Source organism: Carcharhinus amblyrhynchos, chromosome 30, assembly GCF_965287045.1.
Source record: "Carcharhinus amblyrhynchos chromosome 30, sCarAmb.v2.hapA, whole genome shotgun sequence".
Taxonomy (NCBI): Eukaryota; Metazoa; Chordata; class Chondrichthyes; order Carcharhiniformes; family Carcharhinidae; genus Carcharhinus; species Carcharhinus amblyrhynchos.
In genome coordinates this window covers 10,546,828-10,563,519 of record NC_137353.1, presented here as the reverse complement: position 1 = coordinate 10,563,519, position 16,692 = coordinate 10,546,828, and the positions used below count along the sequence as shown (strand labels likewise).

Sequence of the window (16,692 nt, the reverse complement as noted above, 5' to 3'; positions counted from 1 at the left end):
AAATGAAACCTTCCCTGAATCAAGTAAGCTTTAGAAAATTAAAACCAGTTATCTCACTCGCCACTTCTTCTAAGACCATAAGATGAGGTCTATCATTATCAGTTAGTTTACATCTCCAACAATTTGCTCAGTGCCATTTCCTTAATCAGTGTAATTTTCTTAAGTTCCTCCCTCCCTATTTCTGCGAGGTTATTTGTATAGTGAAAACCGATACAAAATACCTGTTCAATTCATCTGTCATTGCTTCATTTTGCATTATTAATTCCACAGACTCATTTTCTCTGGGACCAATGCTCTCTTTGTTAACTCTATTTTTTAAAATATCTACAGAAACTCTTGATGTCTGTCTTGATATTTCCAGCTAGCTTTCTCTCATGCTCTAATTTTTCCTTCCTAATTAGTCTTTTAGTCATTCTTTGCTGCATCTTGTATTTTCTGTTCAATCTTTTAACCTGCCACCCATCCTTGTGCAATTACATGTTTTTTCTTTAAGTTTGATACCATGGGCAGGATTTTCCAGCCATGTTCTGCCCCAAGACCGAAAAGTCCCACCCGAGGTCGACAGACCTTTGAATGGTCCATGACCTACCCATTACAATTCCCGTGGTGGGCAGGACAGGAAAATTTTGCCTTATATTTTATTCTTTTAGTTAACCACGGATGGTAGGTCCTCCCCTTGGAATTTATGTTTGTCATTGGGATGTACCTGTTCTGTGCATTCTGAAATATCCTCTTAAATATCTGCTGCTGCATCTCTCTTGACTTATCCCTTAACTAAATTTGCCGGTTCATTTTAGCTAGCTCTGCTTTCCTGCCCTCATAATGGCCCTTAATTATTTTTAAAATACTAGCCTTGGACCCACTCTTCTCTCCCTCAAACTGAGTGTAAAACTCAATCATGTTATAATCACTGCTACCTTCACTATGGTGTCATTAACTACTCCTATCTCATTGCACATTACCACGTCTAGTATAGCCTGCTCTCTGGTTGGTTCCAGAACATGCTGTTCAAAGAAACTAACATGAAAACATTCTATGAACTCCTTATCTCGGCCATCTTAACCCATTTGATTTTTACAGTAGTTTAAACTAAGTTAGTGGTAGATGCGGGTACAATTTTGTCTTTTAAGAAAGATTTAGGCAGTTAGATGGGTAAGATTGGTATGGGGGGATATGGGCCTGCTTCCAAGCTGTAATCATCTATGACTTTATAAGATCCCCTGTGATGATTATGTTGTTTGGTTAATTTACTAAAATCCTTAAAAATAGGAGGCCAAATTTTCACCTTAGAATAGGAAGCAGATTCAACAGTAACTTTTAAGATTAGATGCAACCTTGAAATGGGCAAAGGAGAACAAGGCTGATGAGGCAGCTCTTTTAATGAGTAGAATATTGGCTTAAAAATCCTTCTCTGCTACACGATTCGATGAGGAATCTAGGGCTTCACATAGTCACGATATTTTGTTACTGGACTCTCTCACAGAGTTTTCTCTTCCTCACAAAATGATACATATCTTGTAATTGGATAACTTTGTAGACACCCTGGTTGATTATTTTCCCTTCGTGGCCAAGGTTAGTTATATATAGTACCTTTAGTGCTGTCCCATCGAGAGATTGAGTATCACAGTGATCACATTCGTAGAGTAACCTGTATCTCCATGGCAGGCTGCACTGTTGGACATCTATCTGGTGGGATACACAAAGCTAAGCACACACAAGTCCAAAGATATGTGGGTTCCTTTGATTGGCCATATTAGATTGACCCTAGTGTCAGGGGGATTAGCAGGGTAGATATGTGGGGTTACGGGAATGGGACCTGGATGGGATTGTGGTTGGTGCAGACTCGAATGGCCTCCTTCTCGAATGTGATCAGTGCAGATTTGATGGGCCGAATGGCCTCCTCCTTCACATTAGGGATTCTATGATTCTGTCATTAAGCAGTGTTTACAATTTCACAAAAACTCTTCTGTCACTCCTGGAACTCCTATGTTCTAACCTTCAGCCACAAGTCACAGTGGCTGACTGGAGGTTGATGCATTAAAGGCAGTTCTGCAGATCGAGTCAAAACAGCAGCTGAGCCAAGGCTGGAACAGACAGGCGAGGGCACAAAACGCTCACTGACTCATTGTTCATTTGGTCAGAGGCAAAAATGCTCAGGAACGGGAAAAGCTGGAGCATCTAGCAACCCCACTCAGAACAACAACGGGATGCAGAACAGATAGCAGACTGTCTCATACAGAAGGGAAACATTAACACAAACATTAGAGTGCCCCTGCCTTGTAGTTCACATCTACACATCTTTTCATTAAACAGGGCCAACTGGAATGTTACAAAACCTAAATGGATATAGATATATATATACATATATAATCCCACCCAGGCCCTATTCCCGTAAGCCCAGATATTTATCCTGCTAATCCTGACACTAGGGTCAATTTAGCATGGCCAATCAACCTAACCCGCATATCTTTCAACTGTGGGAGGAAACACATGCAGACATGAGGAGAACATGCAAACTCCACATTGACTGTCACCCGAGGCTGGAATTGAACTTAGATCCCTGGCGCTGTGAGGCAGCAGTGCTAACCACTGTGCCACCGTGCTTTTGTTTCAGATTCCAGCATCCGCAGTATTTTGCTTTTACCACTTCATATGTGCCTGTGGTGTCCTGGCAGCCATCAAATGTTCATGACATTCAGTGGCTCACCACCCAGTTTAGGGCTGGCCTCAGGCCTCCTGGTTGTTCAGTGTGTTGCCCTTGGGATGTCAAGTCTGGATGTGAAAATTGTCCCTGTTATTTCCCATTTCAACCAATAGAGGGAGACTCAACACCAGCACAAATTCAAATAGGTAAGAGTCAGATGTTGACTTTAATTCCTTGATAGAATCATAGGATCTTACAGTACAGAAAGAGGCCATTTGGCCCATCAAGCTTGCAATAATCCAATCTAGGCCCTGTCTCCATAATCCAATGCTAGTCTCCCTGACACTAAGGGGCAATTTAGCATGGCCAATCCACCTAACCCGCACATCTTTGGACTGTGGGAGGAAACCGGAACATCCACAGGAAACCCACGCAGACACGGGGAGAATGTGCAAACTCCATACAGACAGTGACCCAAGCCGGGAATCAAACCTGGGTTCCTGACACTGTGAATCAGCAGCAGTGCTAATCACTTGCCACTGTGTCGCCCATCTTTGTGCATCTTCGCATTTAAAAAAACGTGGTTTCTTCTTTCAAAAGTGAATTCTGATGATAAAAGATACTAAGGAAGTTGAACATGCCATTCCAATGCTACAAAATCAGATGGACGGCACGGTGGCACAGTGGATTGCTGCCTCACAGCACCAGGGACCCAGGTTCAATTCCAGCCCACGGTGACTGTCAATGTGGACTTTGCATGTTCTCCCCATGTCTGTGTGGGTTTCCTCCCAAAGATGTGCAGGTAGAGGGATTGGCCGTGCTAATTTGCCGCTTATTGTCAGGAGGATTAGCAGGGTAAATACGTGGGGTTACGGGATAAGGCCTGGGTGGGATTGTGGTCAGTGCAGGCTTGATGGACCAAATGGCTTCCTTCTGCACTGTAGGGATTCTATTCTACACAGATGGGGGGGGTGATATTGGCTTCGGCCGACAATGTAAAAGGGGTGATATACATCTCTCTGGTTTTCATAACAGAATGATAATCAGGCAATAAGAGTCAGCTGACTGAATATTACACCAAGTCCAAGAGTCAAAGTTACCCCCATTGTTTCAGGAAGATTTCAGAGCAGTCCTTCTAACATTGTCACCTGTGTTTGAACGAGCCACAAACTGATAAATTTCCATCATATTTTTACCCGTTGCTACGAATGCTTCACCTTTTTGTAATTATTAAAGAAGTCTGCTCTTGGCAACTGTAAAGCTGTTCGATTCAGCAGAACAATGAAGAGAATCTACTGACAGAGTCAGCCAAGCTCAAGAAGCTCGACAACATCCAACACTGAGCACAATCTTCAATGAATGGCCCTTCAACATCAACCTTCTTCAGCAGCAACTCACTGGAGCAGCCATGGGTACAATCAGAAGGATATACCACAGCAACTTGCCAAGATTAGGTCATAAGATGTAGAGGCAGAAGAGGGCCATTCAGCCCATCGTGTCTGCTCCACCATTCAATGAGATCATGACTGATTTGATTTGATAATCCTCAACTCCACTTTCACAACTTATCCCCATAATCCTCAATTCCCTTATTGATTAAAAATTTCTCTATCTCAGCCTTGAACATACTTAATGATCCAACCTCTACTGTCATTTGCGATAAAGAAGTCCACAGATTCATTACCCTCTGAGAGAAGAAATTCCTCTTGATCTCTGTCATAAATGGGTGACCCATTACTCTGAGACTGCCCTCTGGTCCTAGACTCTCCCACAAGGGGAAGCAACATCTCAGTATCTATCTTATCAAATCGTCTGAGAATCCTATACATCTGCTGAATGGAAAGCTGGTTAGCAGATAAGAAGCAAAGTGTTGGCATAAATGGTTTTCTTCTGATTGGCAGTCAGTGACTTGTGGGGTTCCCCAGAGATCTGTTCTAGGACTCCAACTGTTCACATTATATATTAATGATTAGTAAGAAAGAACTATTGTATTATCTCCAGATTTGCAGATGATACAAAGTCAGGTGGGAGGGTGAGCTGTGAGGAGGATGCAGAGATGCTTCAGTGTGATTTGGACAGGCTGAGTATGTGGGCATCTGCATGGCAGCTGCAGTATAATGTGGATAAATCCCAAATATTTACCCTGCTAGTCCTCCTGATGCTAAGGGGTGATTTAACACGGCCAATCTACTTGACCCAGCACATCTTTGGAGTGTAGGAGGAAACCAGAGCACCCAGAGGAAACCCACACTGACCCGGGGAGAAAGTGCAAACTCCTCACAAACAGTCACCCAAGGCCAGAATTGAACCCAGATCCCTGGCGCTATGAAGCAGCAGTGCTAACCACTGTGCCACCATGCCTCCTTATGTCTGCACAAGCTCTCCAAACGAGCATCATGACTTGGTGCCATTCCCTTGCCTTTTCCCCATAACCCCAGCACATTGTCCCTATTCAACAATGATCATTTATCGAATACTCTCTCTAGTGCCTTGATTGAACCTGCCTCTACCACACTTCCAGACAGTGCATTCCAGATCCCAACCACTCAGAAGTACAAGGTTCTTTTTGCAGATCTAGTTCTTATTCTTATCTACTTCATTCTGAAGGTTAGAAATTGAAAAACTTCAGCTTAGTCTCAGAGAAAAGATATTTATATTTGGAGAAGGAAAAAGGAACGAGGAAAATCCAATCTGCTTGGTGTCAAAAGTAGCTAGTTGACTTTATTTGTACCTTTGGGGAGGGAAGCATAAGTGAGAGAGCTGCCTGTGGTCATCTGGGACTATGGTGACTTTACCTTCATTATCTCGCTGCTATTTATGGAAGCAAAAACAAGAAGGCAGATTACTACCTGAAAGGCTGCAAATAGGGAGGGGGGAATGGGCAGTGGGATCTGGGGGTCCTTGTGCACCAGTCACTGAAGGAAAGCATTCAGGTGCAGCAGGCGGTAAAGAAGGCAAATGGAATGTTGGCCTTCATTGCGAGAAGTTTCGAGTACAGGAGCAGGGATGTATTGTTGCAATTATACAGAAACTTGGTGAGGCCACACCTAGAATATTGTGAGCAGTTTTGGTCACAAGGATATTCTTGCCCTTGAGGGAGTGCACTGAAGGTTTATCAGGCTGATTCCGGGGATGGTGCGACTAATGTGTGAGGAGAGTCTGACTAGGTTAGAATTGTTTTTGCTGAAGTTCAGACAAATGAGGGGGGATCTCATAGAGACTTATAAAATTCTAACGCGACTAGACAGGGTAGATGCAGGGAGGATGTTTTCGATGGTGGTGGATGCGTCCAGAGGGGGTCACAGTCTGAGGATTTGGGGTAGACCATTTAGGGCAGAAGTGAGGAGACATTCCTTCATCCAAAGAGTGGTGAACTTGCCACAGGAAATAGTAGATACAAAAATATTGAATAATTCAAGAGGTGGCTAGATGTAGCACTTGGGGCAAATGGGATCAAAGGTTGTGGGGAGAAAACAGGATTAGGCTACTGCATTGGACAATCAGCCATGAACATAATGAACGGCAGAGAGCAGGGTTGAAGGGCCAAATGGCCTCCTCCTGCTGCTATCTTCTATCTTTCAATGACAGTCGGCTGCCACATTTACTACTGTGCACTTCAGAAGTAATGTATTGGCTGTAAGCACTGGGACATCCTAAAGTCCTGCAAAATGCTATATACATTTTCATAGAATCCCTACAGTACAGAAGGAGGCCATTCGGCCCATCAAGTATGTACTGAATACAATCACACCCAGACCTTATTCCCATAACCCCATACATTTACCCTGCTAATTCCCCTGACGTTAAGGTCAATTTAGCATGGCCAATCAACCTAACCTGCACATCTTTAGTCTGTGGGAGGAAACTGGAGCACCCGGAGGGAAACTACACAGACATAGGGAGAAAGTGCAAACTCCAAGGCTGGGAATTGAAGGACTCTGGTGCTGTGTGGCATCAGTGCTTAACCACTGTGCCACCGTGCCACCCACTTCTTCCTTCTTCAGTATACAGCACGCAGTTTACATTGTTTCATCACAAACCTCTGGTGGAGTTGGAAGCCATGATGTGGAGATGCCGGCATTGGAAGCACAGACACAGAGCAGCTAACATCTTTACATCTACACATCTTTCAATAACTTAATGTGCCATTGAGCTTTGAACGGAGCAATGTAATCCACCAGCGACAGTTTGGCTGAAGAACGTTAGAATAATTTCAGATTGCTTAGTTTGCGTACCGCAATTATGATAAAGAGAGTGATTGTGTACAAACAGGAGAGACCGTGGAATGAGAAAAGGCTACTTGATCCACAGAATCCATTTTCATCACCCATGTCTAATTTACACTCTCGAGCATGCCTTCAACGATTCCATCTCCCCAGGGAACGTGCCCAAGAAGATTCTTGAAAATATCTTTCTAATCTCTGACAGGTAATTGAAAAAATTCTAGCAAATCAGCCAGTGTTTAATTCAGTCTCAGGGCACAGATAACATTCTGTCTCAGCAAGTAGGAATGTGACAGTAAATATCCTGATTAGGCACTCCTAGTGTGACACCTTGTGTCGTACGTGCCAAAACTATTCACACTCAGCCAGAATTGATGGAAATCTTATGCTCGAGTATGACGTCTGGCCAATTGATTATTCTTGTCTGTATTTTTCCTGTTTACTTCCAGTCTGACTTTTAAACCAAACATAGTTGCTTCATTCCATCAGTTGATCCACAGGAAGGAGGTTTTTTTCACATTCCTTCATGGGATATGGACATCACTGGCAAGGCCAACATTTTTTGCCCATCACTAATTACCCCAGAGAAAGTGGTGGCACCTTCTTGAACTGCATCCATCTGGGCAGCACGGTGGCACAGTGGTTAACACGGCTGCCCCACAGCATCAGGGACCCCGGGTTTGATTCCCAGCCTCAGGTCACCGTTGGTATGGAGTTTGCATATTCTCCCCGTGTCTGTGCAGGTTTCCTCTGGGTGCTCCGGTTTCCTCCCACACTCCAAAGATGTGTGCGGGTTAGGTGTTTTGGCCATGCTAAATTGCCCCTTGGTGTCAGGGGAACTAGCTAGGGTAATTGCATGGGGTTATGGCGATAGGGCCTGGGTGGGATTGTGGTCAGTGCCTGCTCGATGGGCCAAATGGCCTCCTTCTGCACTGTGGGATTCTATGGTATAGGTAGACCAATAGTGCTGTTAGAAAGGGAGTTTCAGGATTTTACTCTAGAAATAATGAAGGTATGGTGATATGTTTCCAAGTCAGGATAGTGTGTGGCTTGGAGGGAACTGGCACTTGTGTAATGCAAATGCTACTAGCCACTTATTCATTGTTGTTTAACAAGATCCTTTTCTCCTTCTCTCTCAAGTGTGACATTAACCTGATAACTACCTGTTACTATGTTGTTATCAGAATCTGTAGGTTTCATAGAGAAATGTCACTATGACCGGGCAGAGAGATTCTTCTGGCTGAGGGAGTAACTGACGCTGAAAGCATCTTCCTGGGAATTGTGGAGGAGATGAGGAACTAACTAAATTGATCTCAGCCAAAATATGAAAACGTCAAGTTAAAGGAAAAGAGACAGAAAATGTATAAAGTTGGAATATTAAAAAAAGTTATTCTATCTTTAAAGTTCCAAAGTCAATGCTCAGAGTGGACTGGGCAAACCCAAATCCATTCCTTGCTTGCTCCAAAAACCAAGTTCAAATTCCAATTGAAATTTCCAATTGAAATTCCAACGCATGGTCCCCACAAGAGAAGCAAGCAAGATCCAAGCTGACAAGATGAGGCTTTGTACCCCATCTTGGGCTCAGTCTGACCCTTGACCAAGACCAAGAAGCGATATGACCTGCATGGTTTCAATCTCACTAAAGGAAACTGAAGCACACTTGAAGAGATTTCCCAGTCACTGTCATTGGTGACACTGCATTGGAGTGGCAACTGGAGACAAGAAACCAGGTGGCAATCTCCAGCTATGTGCTCCATGGGGCCAATTTCCATCTGGGTTGAAGCCAAGCCTTGTGAGTTCACAGCAAAAGAATGGGAAGAAATCTAATTTTAATATTAACAGTGATCATGACTGCTTTGTGTACTTTATTTCAACAAATTCAGACAAGAGTACAAGGAACAAAAATAGCTCAAGTTGATTTGCAGTTTGATCATGTCATGAGATTTGACAATACGGTAAAATTAGTGCCAATGATTTACAATTACTCTTGTTACATATTTACCAAAATATGATTGGCAAGCCTCAATTACCCAATTAATTATGCATTCTAATATTGTTTCAATCAAACTTCCAAAAGACTTGTGTGAAACGTCAAGTTGTAAGTACACTTACTTTGAAAACATGATCCTGCCATATTTATTCATTATACGTTCATTATCCTTGAGCGAAGAGCAGAGGCCAAACTTGGTGGTTAGAGCTTTATTGTTTGGGATCTGGTTTAACATCTGTTTACCTTTTAGAATAACAGAAACCAAAGATACAAACGTTAGCAAAGCTAATCAGCGATACATCTTGTACTGTTTGCTAAATGCTCTCTGATTCCCTAAATCCATGGATGTTCCTGGCTTTAATACTGCATCTTCTTGCTGCAATGTTACAGAAGCTTCACGCAGTAGCAACCCACATGATCTATTGGTAAACCAGGATTTTCTTTTGCTGGGAACTCAGGTGTTTATGGACTCGATGCTGTTAAGGACTCTGCTGTCCATAGAAATCATAGAAGCCCTACAGGGCAGAAGGAGGCCATACAGCCCATTGAGTCTGCACCAATAACAATCCCAACCAGGCCCTATCCCTGCAATTCTACATATTTACTCCACTAATCCCTCTAATCTACGCATCCCAGGGCATTAAGAGGCAATTTAGCATGGCCAATGCACCTAACACGTATATCTTTGGAATGTGCACCTTTAGTCTATGTCACATCAGGCTTTGTTCAGCCATCACTCCTATCCTCGCTGGTGTATAATGCCCCAAAGACTCTCATTTAAAGCATAATCTTGTGTTTAAATATCTTCGACTATCTAGGTTTCATTCTAGAATTCCCTCCATAAACTCCTCTGTTTCATCAGGGCTCCCTCAGACTGACCCCTTTTCCAGCCTCAAAAGTCTTTCTATCATATTTCTTCTAATATCCTTCCTTGATCAAGAATTTATTTTGTCTCTGTGAAGCATCTTGGGAAAACTTGTGGTAAAGGTGCTATATAAACACAGCCGTCAGTGTAACCAAATAAATATTGCCGAATATGGAGATAAAAATGTGACATAAAGAGAGTTCTGCTTTACGTTGTACTATCTGTCACTTAGAAATACTTGATGAAGTTAACAATACCTGATATGGTGTTTGATTTGATTTGGCTTGATTTATTATTGTCACATGTGTTAGTGTACAGTGAAAAGTATTGTTTCCTGCGTACTATATCGACAAAGCATACTATACATTGAGAAAGAAAGGCGAGATTGCAGAGTGCAGTGTTACAGTCATAGCTAGGGTGCAGAGAAAGATCAATTTAATGTGAGGTAGGTCCATTCAAAAGTCCAATGGCAGCAGGGAAGAAGTTGTGTACAACAATTCAATTTAAAAAAACCACAGAACCAGCCATATGCAGATATTTGAGATCCAGGTGTATTATAAAGAACATAAGACACAATAACTGAAGTAGGCCACTGGCCCTCTGAGCATGTTCCACCAGTCAATAGTATCATGGCTGATTTTCTACTCTATCCTCTTATCCCAGATTCCCTTCGACTCCAAAAATCTTTTGATCTCAACAACTCAGCATCCATAGCTATCCAGGACAGAGAATGCCAACGATTCACAACCATCTGAGTGAAGAAATTCCTCCTCATCTCAATTCTAAATGACTGATCCCTTATCCTGAGACTATGATTCCTAGTTCAAGACTCACACATGCGGGGGAAAGGGTCTCTCATTTCCATCCTGTCAAACCCACTGTGAAGTTTACACATTTCAATTCTTGTAAACTCTGGAATTTAATCTCAATCTCTCCTCACACGGCTACCTTTTGGCCCAGGAATCCACTTAGTCAAACTTTGTAGCATCCCGTTTGGCAAATATATCCTTCCTTAAATAAGAAGAGCAAGACTATACATCATAGTTCAGGTATGGCCTTATCAGAACCTTATATAACTGCAGCAAGAACCTTACTCTTATTCTCCAACCCCTTTGTAATACAGAGCCTCTCTCTCTCTTTTCATTGACCATCCCCTGAAAAGGCATTGGTGACCATGGACTTCCATTGGATGGGTCCATGATTAGACTTGGCAGGTTACTACGGTGGTTTGACATTGCCTTCTGCAGATGGCTGACCAGGAAACTCTCCTGTCCTTCCTGCCTGCCATCGACATATCAGAAAGATTTACAGATCAACAATCAACCTTTGCTTGGCCACACTGACATCAAAGGGGCAGCACAGTGGCACAGTAGTTAGCGCTGCTGCCTCACAGCGCCAGGGACCCGGTTTTGATTCCTGGCTTGGGTTACTGTCAGTACGGCGTTTCCCCCGTGTTTGCATGAGTTTCCTCTGGGTGCTCTGGTTTCCTCCCACAGTCCAAAAGAGATGTGCTAGTTTGGTGCATTGACCATGCTAAATTCTCCCTCAGTGTAGTCAAACAGGCACGGAGTGTGGCGATTCGGGGATTTTCACAGTAACTTCATTGCAGTGTTAATGTAAGCCTACTTGTGACACTAATAAATAAATTTTAAAACTTCAAAAAACAGGAGGATTTACAGGTGGACTTTTGCCTGGCCACATTATGATGCACCTTTCTTGACATCGAATGTGATTTGAGCCTGGAGTTTCTGGATCCAGAGTTAGGGACTCCACCACTGTGTCACAAGATCTCCCCTTGCAATAAAGACATTACCTTAACATGGCCAAAGTGCATTGCAAAATGGAGAAGTGACATTCTCCTGTCTCTTGTAAATGAATAAAATTAAATAAAGTTAATGAATTAAACATTACTGAAAACATAATGCTTTAATATTACAAGACTGATAGTTACAATATAATTCTGATGTGGGCCATTCTGATAGCCCATTATACCTTCATGAAAGGTTTGGTGGATGAAAAGTGTGTTGGTGTCAGTCCATTTAAATAAGTAGTCATCTCGAATATTGTCGAAGATTCGTTTCCATCCCTTGCTCTCGCAGAAGCTACTAATGCTATATTGAAAAACATAATGCAGTATTTGAACAGATGTCTTTTATAACCAGATAAGAAACAGACCAAGACAGAGCAGCATGTGGCACAGTGGTTAGCATTGCTGTCTCACAGCATCAGGGACCAGGATTCAATTCTGGCCTTGCTTAACTGTCTGTCTGAAGTTTGCATCTTCTCCCTGTATCTGTGTGGGTTTCCTCTGGGTGCTCCAGTTTCCTCCCTCAGTCCAAAGATGTGCAGATTAGGTTGATTGGCCATGCTAAATTAACCCTAGTGCCAGGGGCATTTGTAGGGTGAAATATGAGGGGTTATGGGAATAGGGCCTGATTGAAATTGGTTGGTGCAGATTTGATGGGCCAAATGGTCTCCTTCTGCACTGTAGGTATTCTATGAATCTAAGATGTGTAGGTTAGATGGATTAGCCATTGGAAATGTGTGAGATAAGGGGGATAGGGCCGGGGAGAGGGCCTGGGTAAATGCTCTATCAGAGAGACTCGAGGGGCAGAATGGCCTCTTCTGCACTGTAGGGATTCTATGATTCACATTGCAGCATTCTACTTGTATCCCTTCAATCCACCTCCTCAACCCCAAGCTCCCTTTCATGCCACACCCATCCAACCAATGTTACTCAGTTTTGTGTTGCATCATTGGTCATATTTACTCCACCACCTGAATAACCTTTGACATAAAAATTAGCAATTACAATTAATCATCAACTTTCTGATGTTTGACAACATACGCGTGAGACCTTGCATCAAGTTTTTAGTGGTTACTATTCAGCATAAATATAATCCTTTCACATGCTAGCGATTGTCTTCCCTCCCTGCTGTTAGGTAGACAGATCTGGTAGAAAAGAGGTAATTAAAACACATGTATAAAATCTTCCTCTGAACACACACAAAGAAAGAAGGCCTAACAAAGGAAGAAATTGGCTTCTCTTACGTACATGCTGGTTTTGTAAGGCAGTATTCTTGTTTAAAAGTTTTTGGCCAATAATAATCTCTTTTAGGTACCACTTGCAGAGATTATAGAGCATTAATATGAAGCCATTCAATTCATTGTGTCTGTGCTAGCCCTTTGAAAGAGCTATCCAATTATTTTCATACTTCTGCTCTTTCCCTACAATGTTATTAGTTTCACAAGTAAGGCTGACATTGACACTGCAATGAAGTTACTGTGAAAATTCCCCAGTCGCCACAGTCTGTTGCCTGTTTGGGTCAATGCACCCAACCAGCATGTCTTTCAGACTGTGGGAGGAGACCAGAGCATCCGAAGGAAATCCATGCAGACACGGGGAGAATGTGCAAACTCCACACAAGCAGTGACCCAAAGCCAGGTTCTCTGGCGCTGTGAGGCAGCAGTGCTAACCACTGTGCTACCATTTTTCCCTTCAATTATTTACCCAATTCTGTTTTGAAAGTTACAACTGGAATTATTTTCATTCTTCCAATTTTGACCAGGAATGTTATCTCTGCAAGTTTCCCCAACATGGACACTAAGCTGAATGGATCGTTGTTTCCAAGTTTATCCTTCTCCCTCTTTTGAGAAAAAGAGGTTTGTACCATTTGCAATCCACCAAGCTTCTGGCACCAGCTCCACATCTGAGCAGATTATGGTCAGAATCTCTGCAATTTCCACCATTACTTCCCTTAGTAACCTCGGTAAGACTGGGTCTAATTAAGCTAAGCCAGGAAAGAATGTGCTATATTAAATGTCATTGTGCTCCTTATATATGTCACAGATGAAATGGCTTCACATCTTCTTAGTCTATCCATGCCACTCTATGTTACTAAGCAGCTACAATGTCTAGTGTGAGTTGTGACGATACTGTGCCTTTATTTGTGTCATGTTTCTTGTGAAAGATTTGTTTAGAAGTCAGTTCTATTTACCCAATGCCACTTTGTCTACAACTGGCAGCCCACCGTGGGGCTGCACGGTGGCACAGTGGTTAGCACTGCCACCTCATAGCACCAAGGACATAGGTTCGATTCCTGGCTTGGGTCACTATCTATGTGGAGTCCACATGTTCTTCCCCAATAGGTTTTGGAGTGCGGCAACCAGGGGATTTTCACAATAACTTCACTGCAATGTTAATGTAAGCCTAATTATGACACTAATAAATAAACTTCATTAAAAAAACTTAGATTTGCACTTATATAGCACTTTTTATGATATTAAGCCTTTAAAATACTTTCTGAAGTGCAGTCTCTATGTGACATGGCAGCTAATAAGTGCATAACAAGGGTTTACAAATAGCAATGTGATAACTAGAAAATCTGTCTCAACGGTGTTGATTAAGGGATCAATATTGGCCAAGCTACAAGGGGAAACTATTCCCTTTCTCTCCTTCAGAACAGTGTTCTGGGATCTCTTATGCTCACTTGAGAGAGAATTCAGGGCCTTGGTTCAATATCTGACTGAAAAAGTGGCACCTTTGACAATACAGCACTCCCTAAGTGCTCCTTCACTGGAGTACCACAGTCACACCACCACAGGATTTTTTAAATCAACAATGAGTTAGGTAAACCATAAAGTAAATATAAATGTGAATTTCTACAAGCAGGAGGGCTCCAAGTTCCAAGAAATACTGGTGGAGGTGGCAATAATCAACTGCACTCTGCAGTTCAAATTTATGACTGGATTATTTGAGAGAGATTACCTGTACTTTAAGTCAACCATTATAATGAGGTTTGCAGCACAAGGATAGAATCACTGAGCAAATACTGAATTATGCTCGAACATTCATTCTGTTCTCTTGACGCTTATAGATTTGGTCTGAAAACGTTGTCAATAATGTGGAGAATATCCAGCGTTCTTTGTGAGAAGTTTGCATTGAGAGAGAGAGAGATAGAGAGGGAGAATCTGCTAGGGATAAGGAATCTTGGCCCTTAGAAGACATACAGCATGCTTGCCTTCATCAGCTGGGCACTGAGCATAAAAATTGGCAAGATAAGTCACAGCTGTATGAAACTTTAGTTAGGCCACATTTGGAATATTGCACACATTTCCTGGTCGCCACACTACCAGAGGACGTAGAAGCTTTGGAGAAGGTGAAAGAAGGTTTACCAGGTTGTTGCCTGTGCTGGAGGGCTTTAGCTATGAGGAGAGGTTGGATAAACTCAGATTGTTTCCACTGGAAAGACAGAGGCTGAGAGGTGACCTGATAGAGGTCTACAAAATTATGAGAGGCATAGATAGGATGGTTAGTCAGGGGCTTTTTCCCAGTGTGGAAGGGTCGCCTACAAGAGGGCACAGGTTCAAGGTGAGGGGGGAAGGTTTGGGGGAGACGTGCAGGGTAAGTTTTTCACACAGAGAGTGGTTGGTGTCTGAGACATACTACCAGTGGAGGTGGTGGAAGCAGGCATGGTAGCAATATTCAAAGTGTGTATCTTGATAGATCCATGAATGGGAGGCGAACAGAGGGATAGAAGCCACATGTGGCACAGGCTTGGTGGGCCAAAGGGCCTGTTCTTGTGCTGTATTGTTTTTTGTCCATTGTTTATTATACTGATAAATTTTGGTCCCTGTACTAAACCTGTTTAAACTGCATCAGCACATGAGAACAAAACTGAATTCTACTCTGATCGTACATTGACAATTCAGTTATGTGGTGTTATAACAACCTATAATAAAATAAAACTTTACTTTTATACATACAGAGCGACTCCATTCATGCTTCCAATGTAGTAGAAAGGGCCTTGTTCTTTACTTTCTTCCTGTTTCTTGCTGTTGCTGGACTTGTCTCCAGTTTTCTGATTGGCATTGCCAATTCGCTTTCCACATTCCGATCCCTCGGACAGTGTACTGGAGGGCCGTGCTGTGTACCATGGGTCAATTTAGAGAGACACAAAGTAAAAAGAGATAAGTCAGCAAAATAGTGGGAAGAACATCATAGAATTCAAGTGAATTCCCCCAATTTTTCACTCATTAGTGTCCCTTTCCAATTCTTCCTTTTGCAACGAACTGTGGTTTTAATATTAATGGGAATGCAGGGGGAGGGGTACCCCTAGGAGTGGGGGCATAAAGGTTCTTTAAATAGAATCATAAAATCCTTGCAATGCAGGAGGAGGCCATTCGGCTCATCGAGCCTGCACCGACCACAATCCTACCTATCCCCTATCCCTGTAACCCCATATATTTACCCTGCTAATCCCCCTGACACTAATGGACAATTTATAATGGCCAATCCAACTAACTTTCACACCATTGGAGTGTGGGAAGAATCCAGAGCACGTGGGAAAACCCACGCAGACATGGGGAGAATGTGCAAACTCCACACAGACAGTGGCCCAAGCCGGGAATCAAACCCGGGTCTCTGGCCCTGTGAGGCAGCAGTGCTAACCACTGAGCCACCGTGCCACCTGATGGTTTCATTTAAATAATTCTCCACTCTAACACCCACCCAGAGTGACTGCCAGATCAATAGGGGTACACAGGCATTTGGCTGCAGGAGGACACAACAACCTCCATTTATGTAGCACCTTTAACAAAATAAATATGTCAAGACACAGCGGGGTGGGGCCCATGGAAGCATCATGTCCATCATGTCCTCCACTGGCACTCACTATCCCCCCCTGCCCCCCCCACCCCTCCTCAAACTCCCACACTTTATTCCAAATAATTCAAGCTTGTTTCTTCAAAGGACAGAAGGTCACTAAATACACAAACTTGTTTCCACCACGTTGTTACAAGAGCCAAATACATAAGCACAGCAGCAACAAAGCAAACTCAAGGGCGCGCAACATCTCAAAAATGGACACAGTCTAAATTTTGTGGTTTTACAACTGGGGACAAAAGGAACCAGAGTCCAACATGCTATTAGTGAGTTTAGCTGAAAGTTAATGGCTAGCTCTGTTGTTAT

General features: G+C 42.8%; 1 protein-coding gene across 12 annotated transcripts in view; it reads right to left on the bottom strand.

Annotated features, from left to right (window-relative positions):
* LOC145360325 (uncharacterized) overlaps positions 1–16,692 on the bottom strand; it is a 319,226-nt gene that overhangs the window by 56,098 nt on the left and 246,436 nt on the right. For all 12 annotated transcript variants that reach the window (XR_013889688.1, XR_013889690.1, XR_013889693.1 and 9 more), the window contains 3 exons: positions 15,489–15,648; positions 11,715–11,833; positions 8,980–9,100 (listed from right to left, as the gene is read on the bottom strand). Coding sequence is in view for 1 of the 12 variants with exons in the window: in XM_080215517.1 (XP_080071643.1) it covers positions 8,980–9,100; positions 11,715–11,833; positions 15,489–15,648 (400 nt within the window). In the remaining 11 variants the exon portion in view is untranslated. The remainder of the gene's footprint in view (positions 1–8,979; positions 9,101–11,714; positions 11,834–15,488; positions 15,649–16,692) is intronic.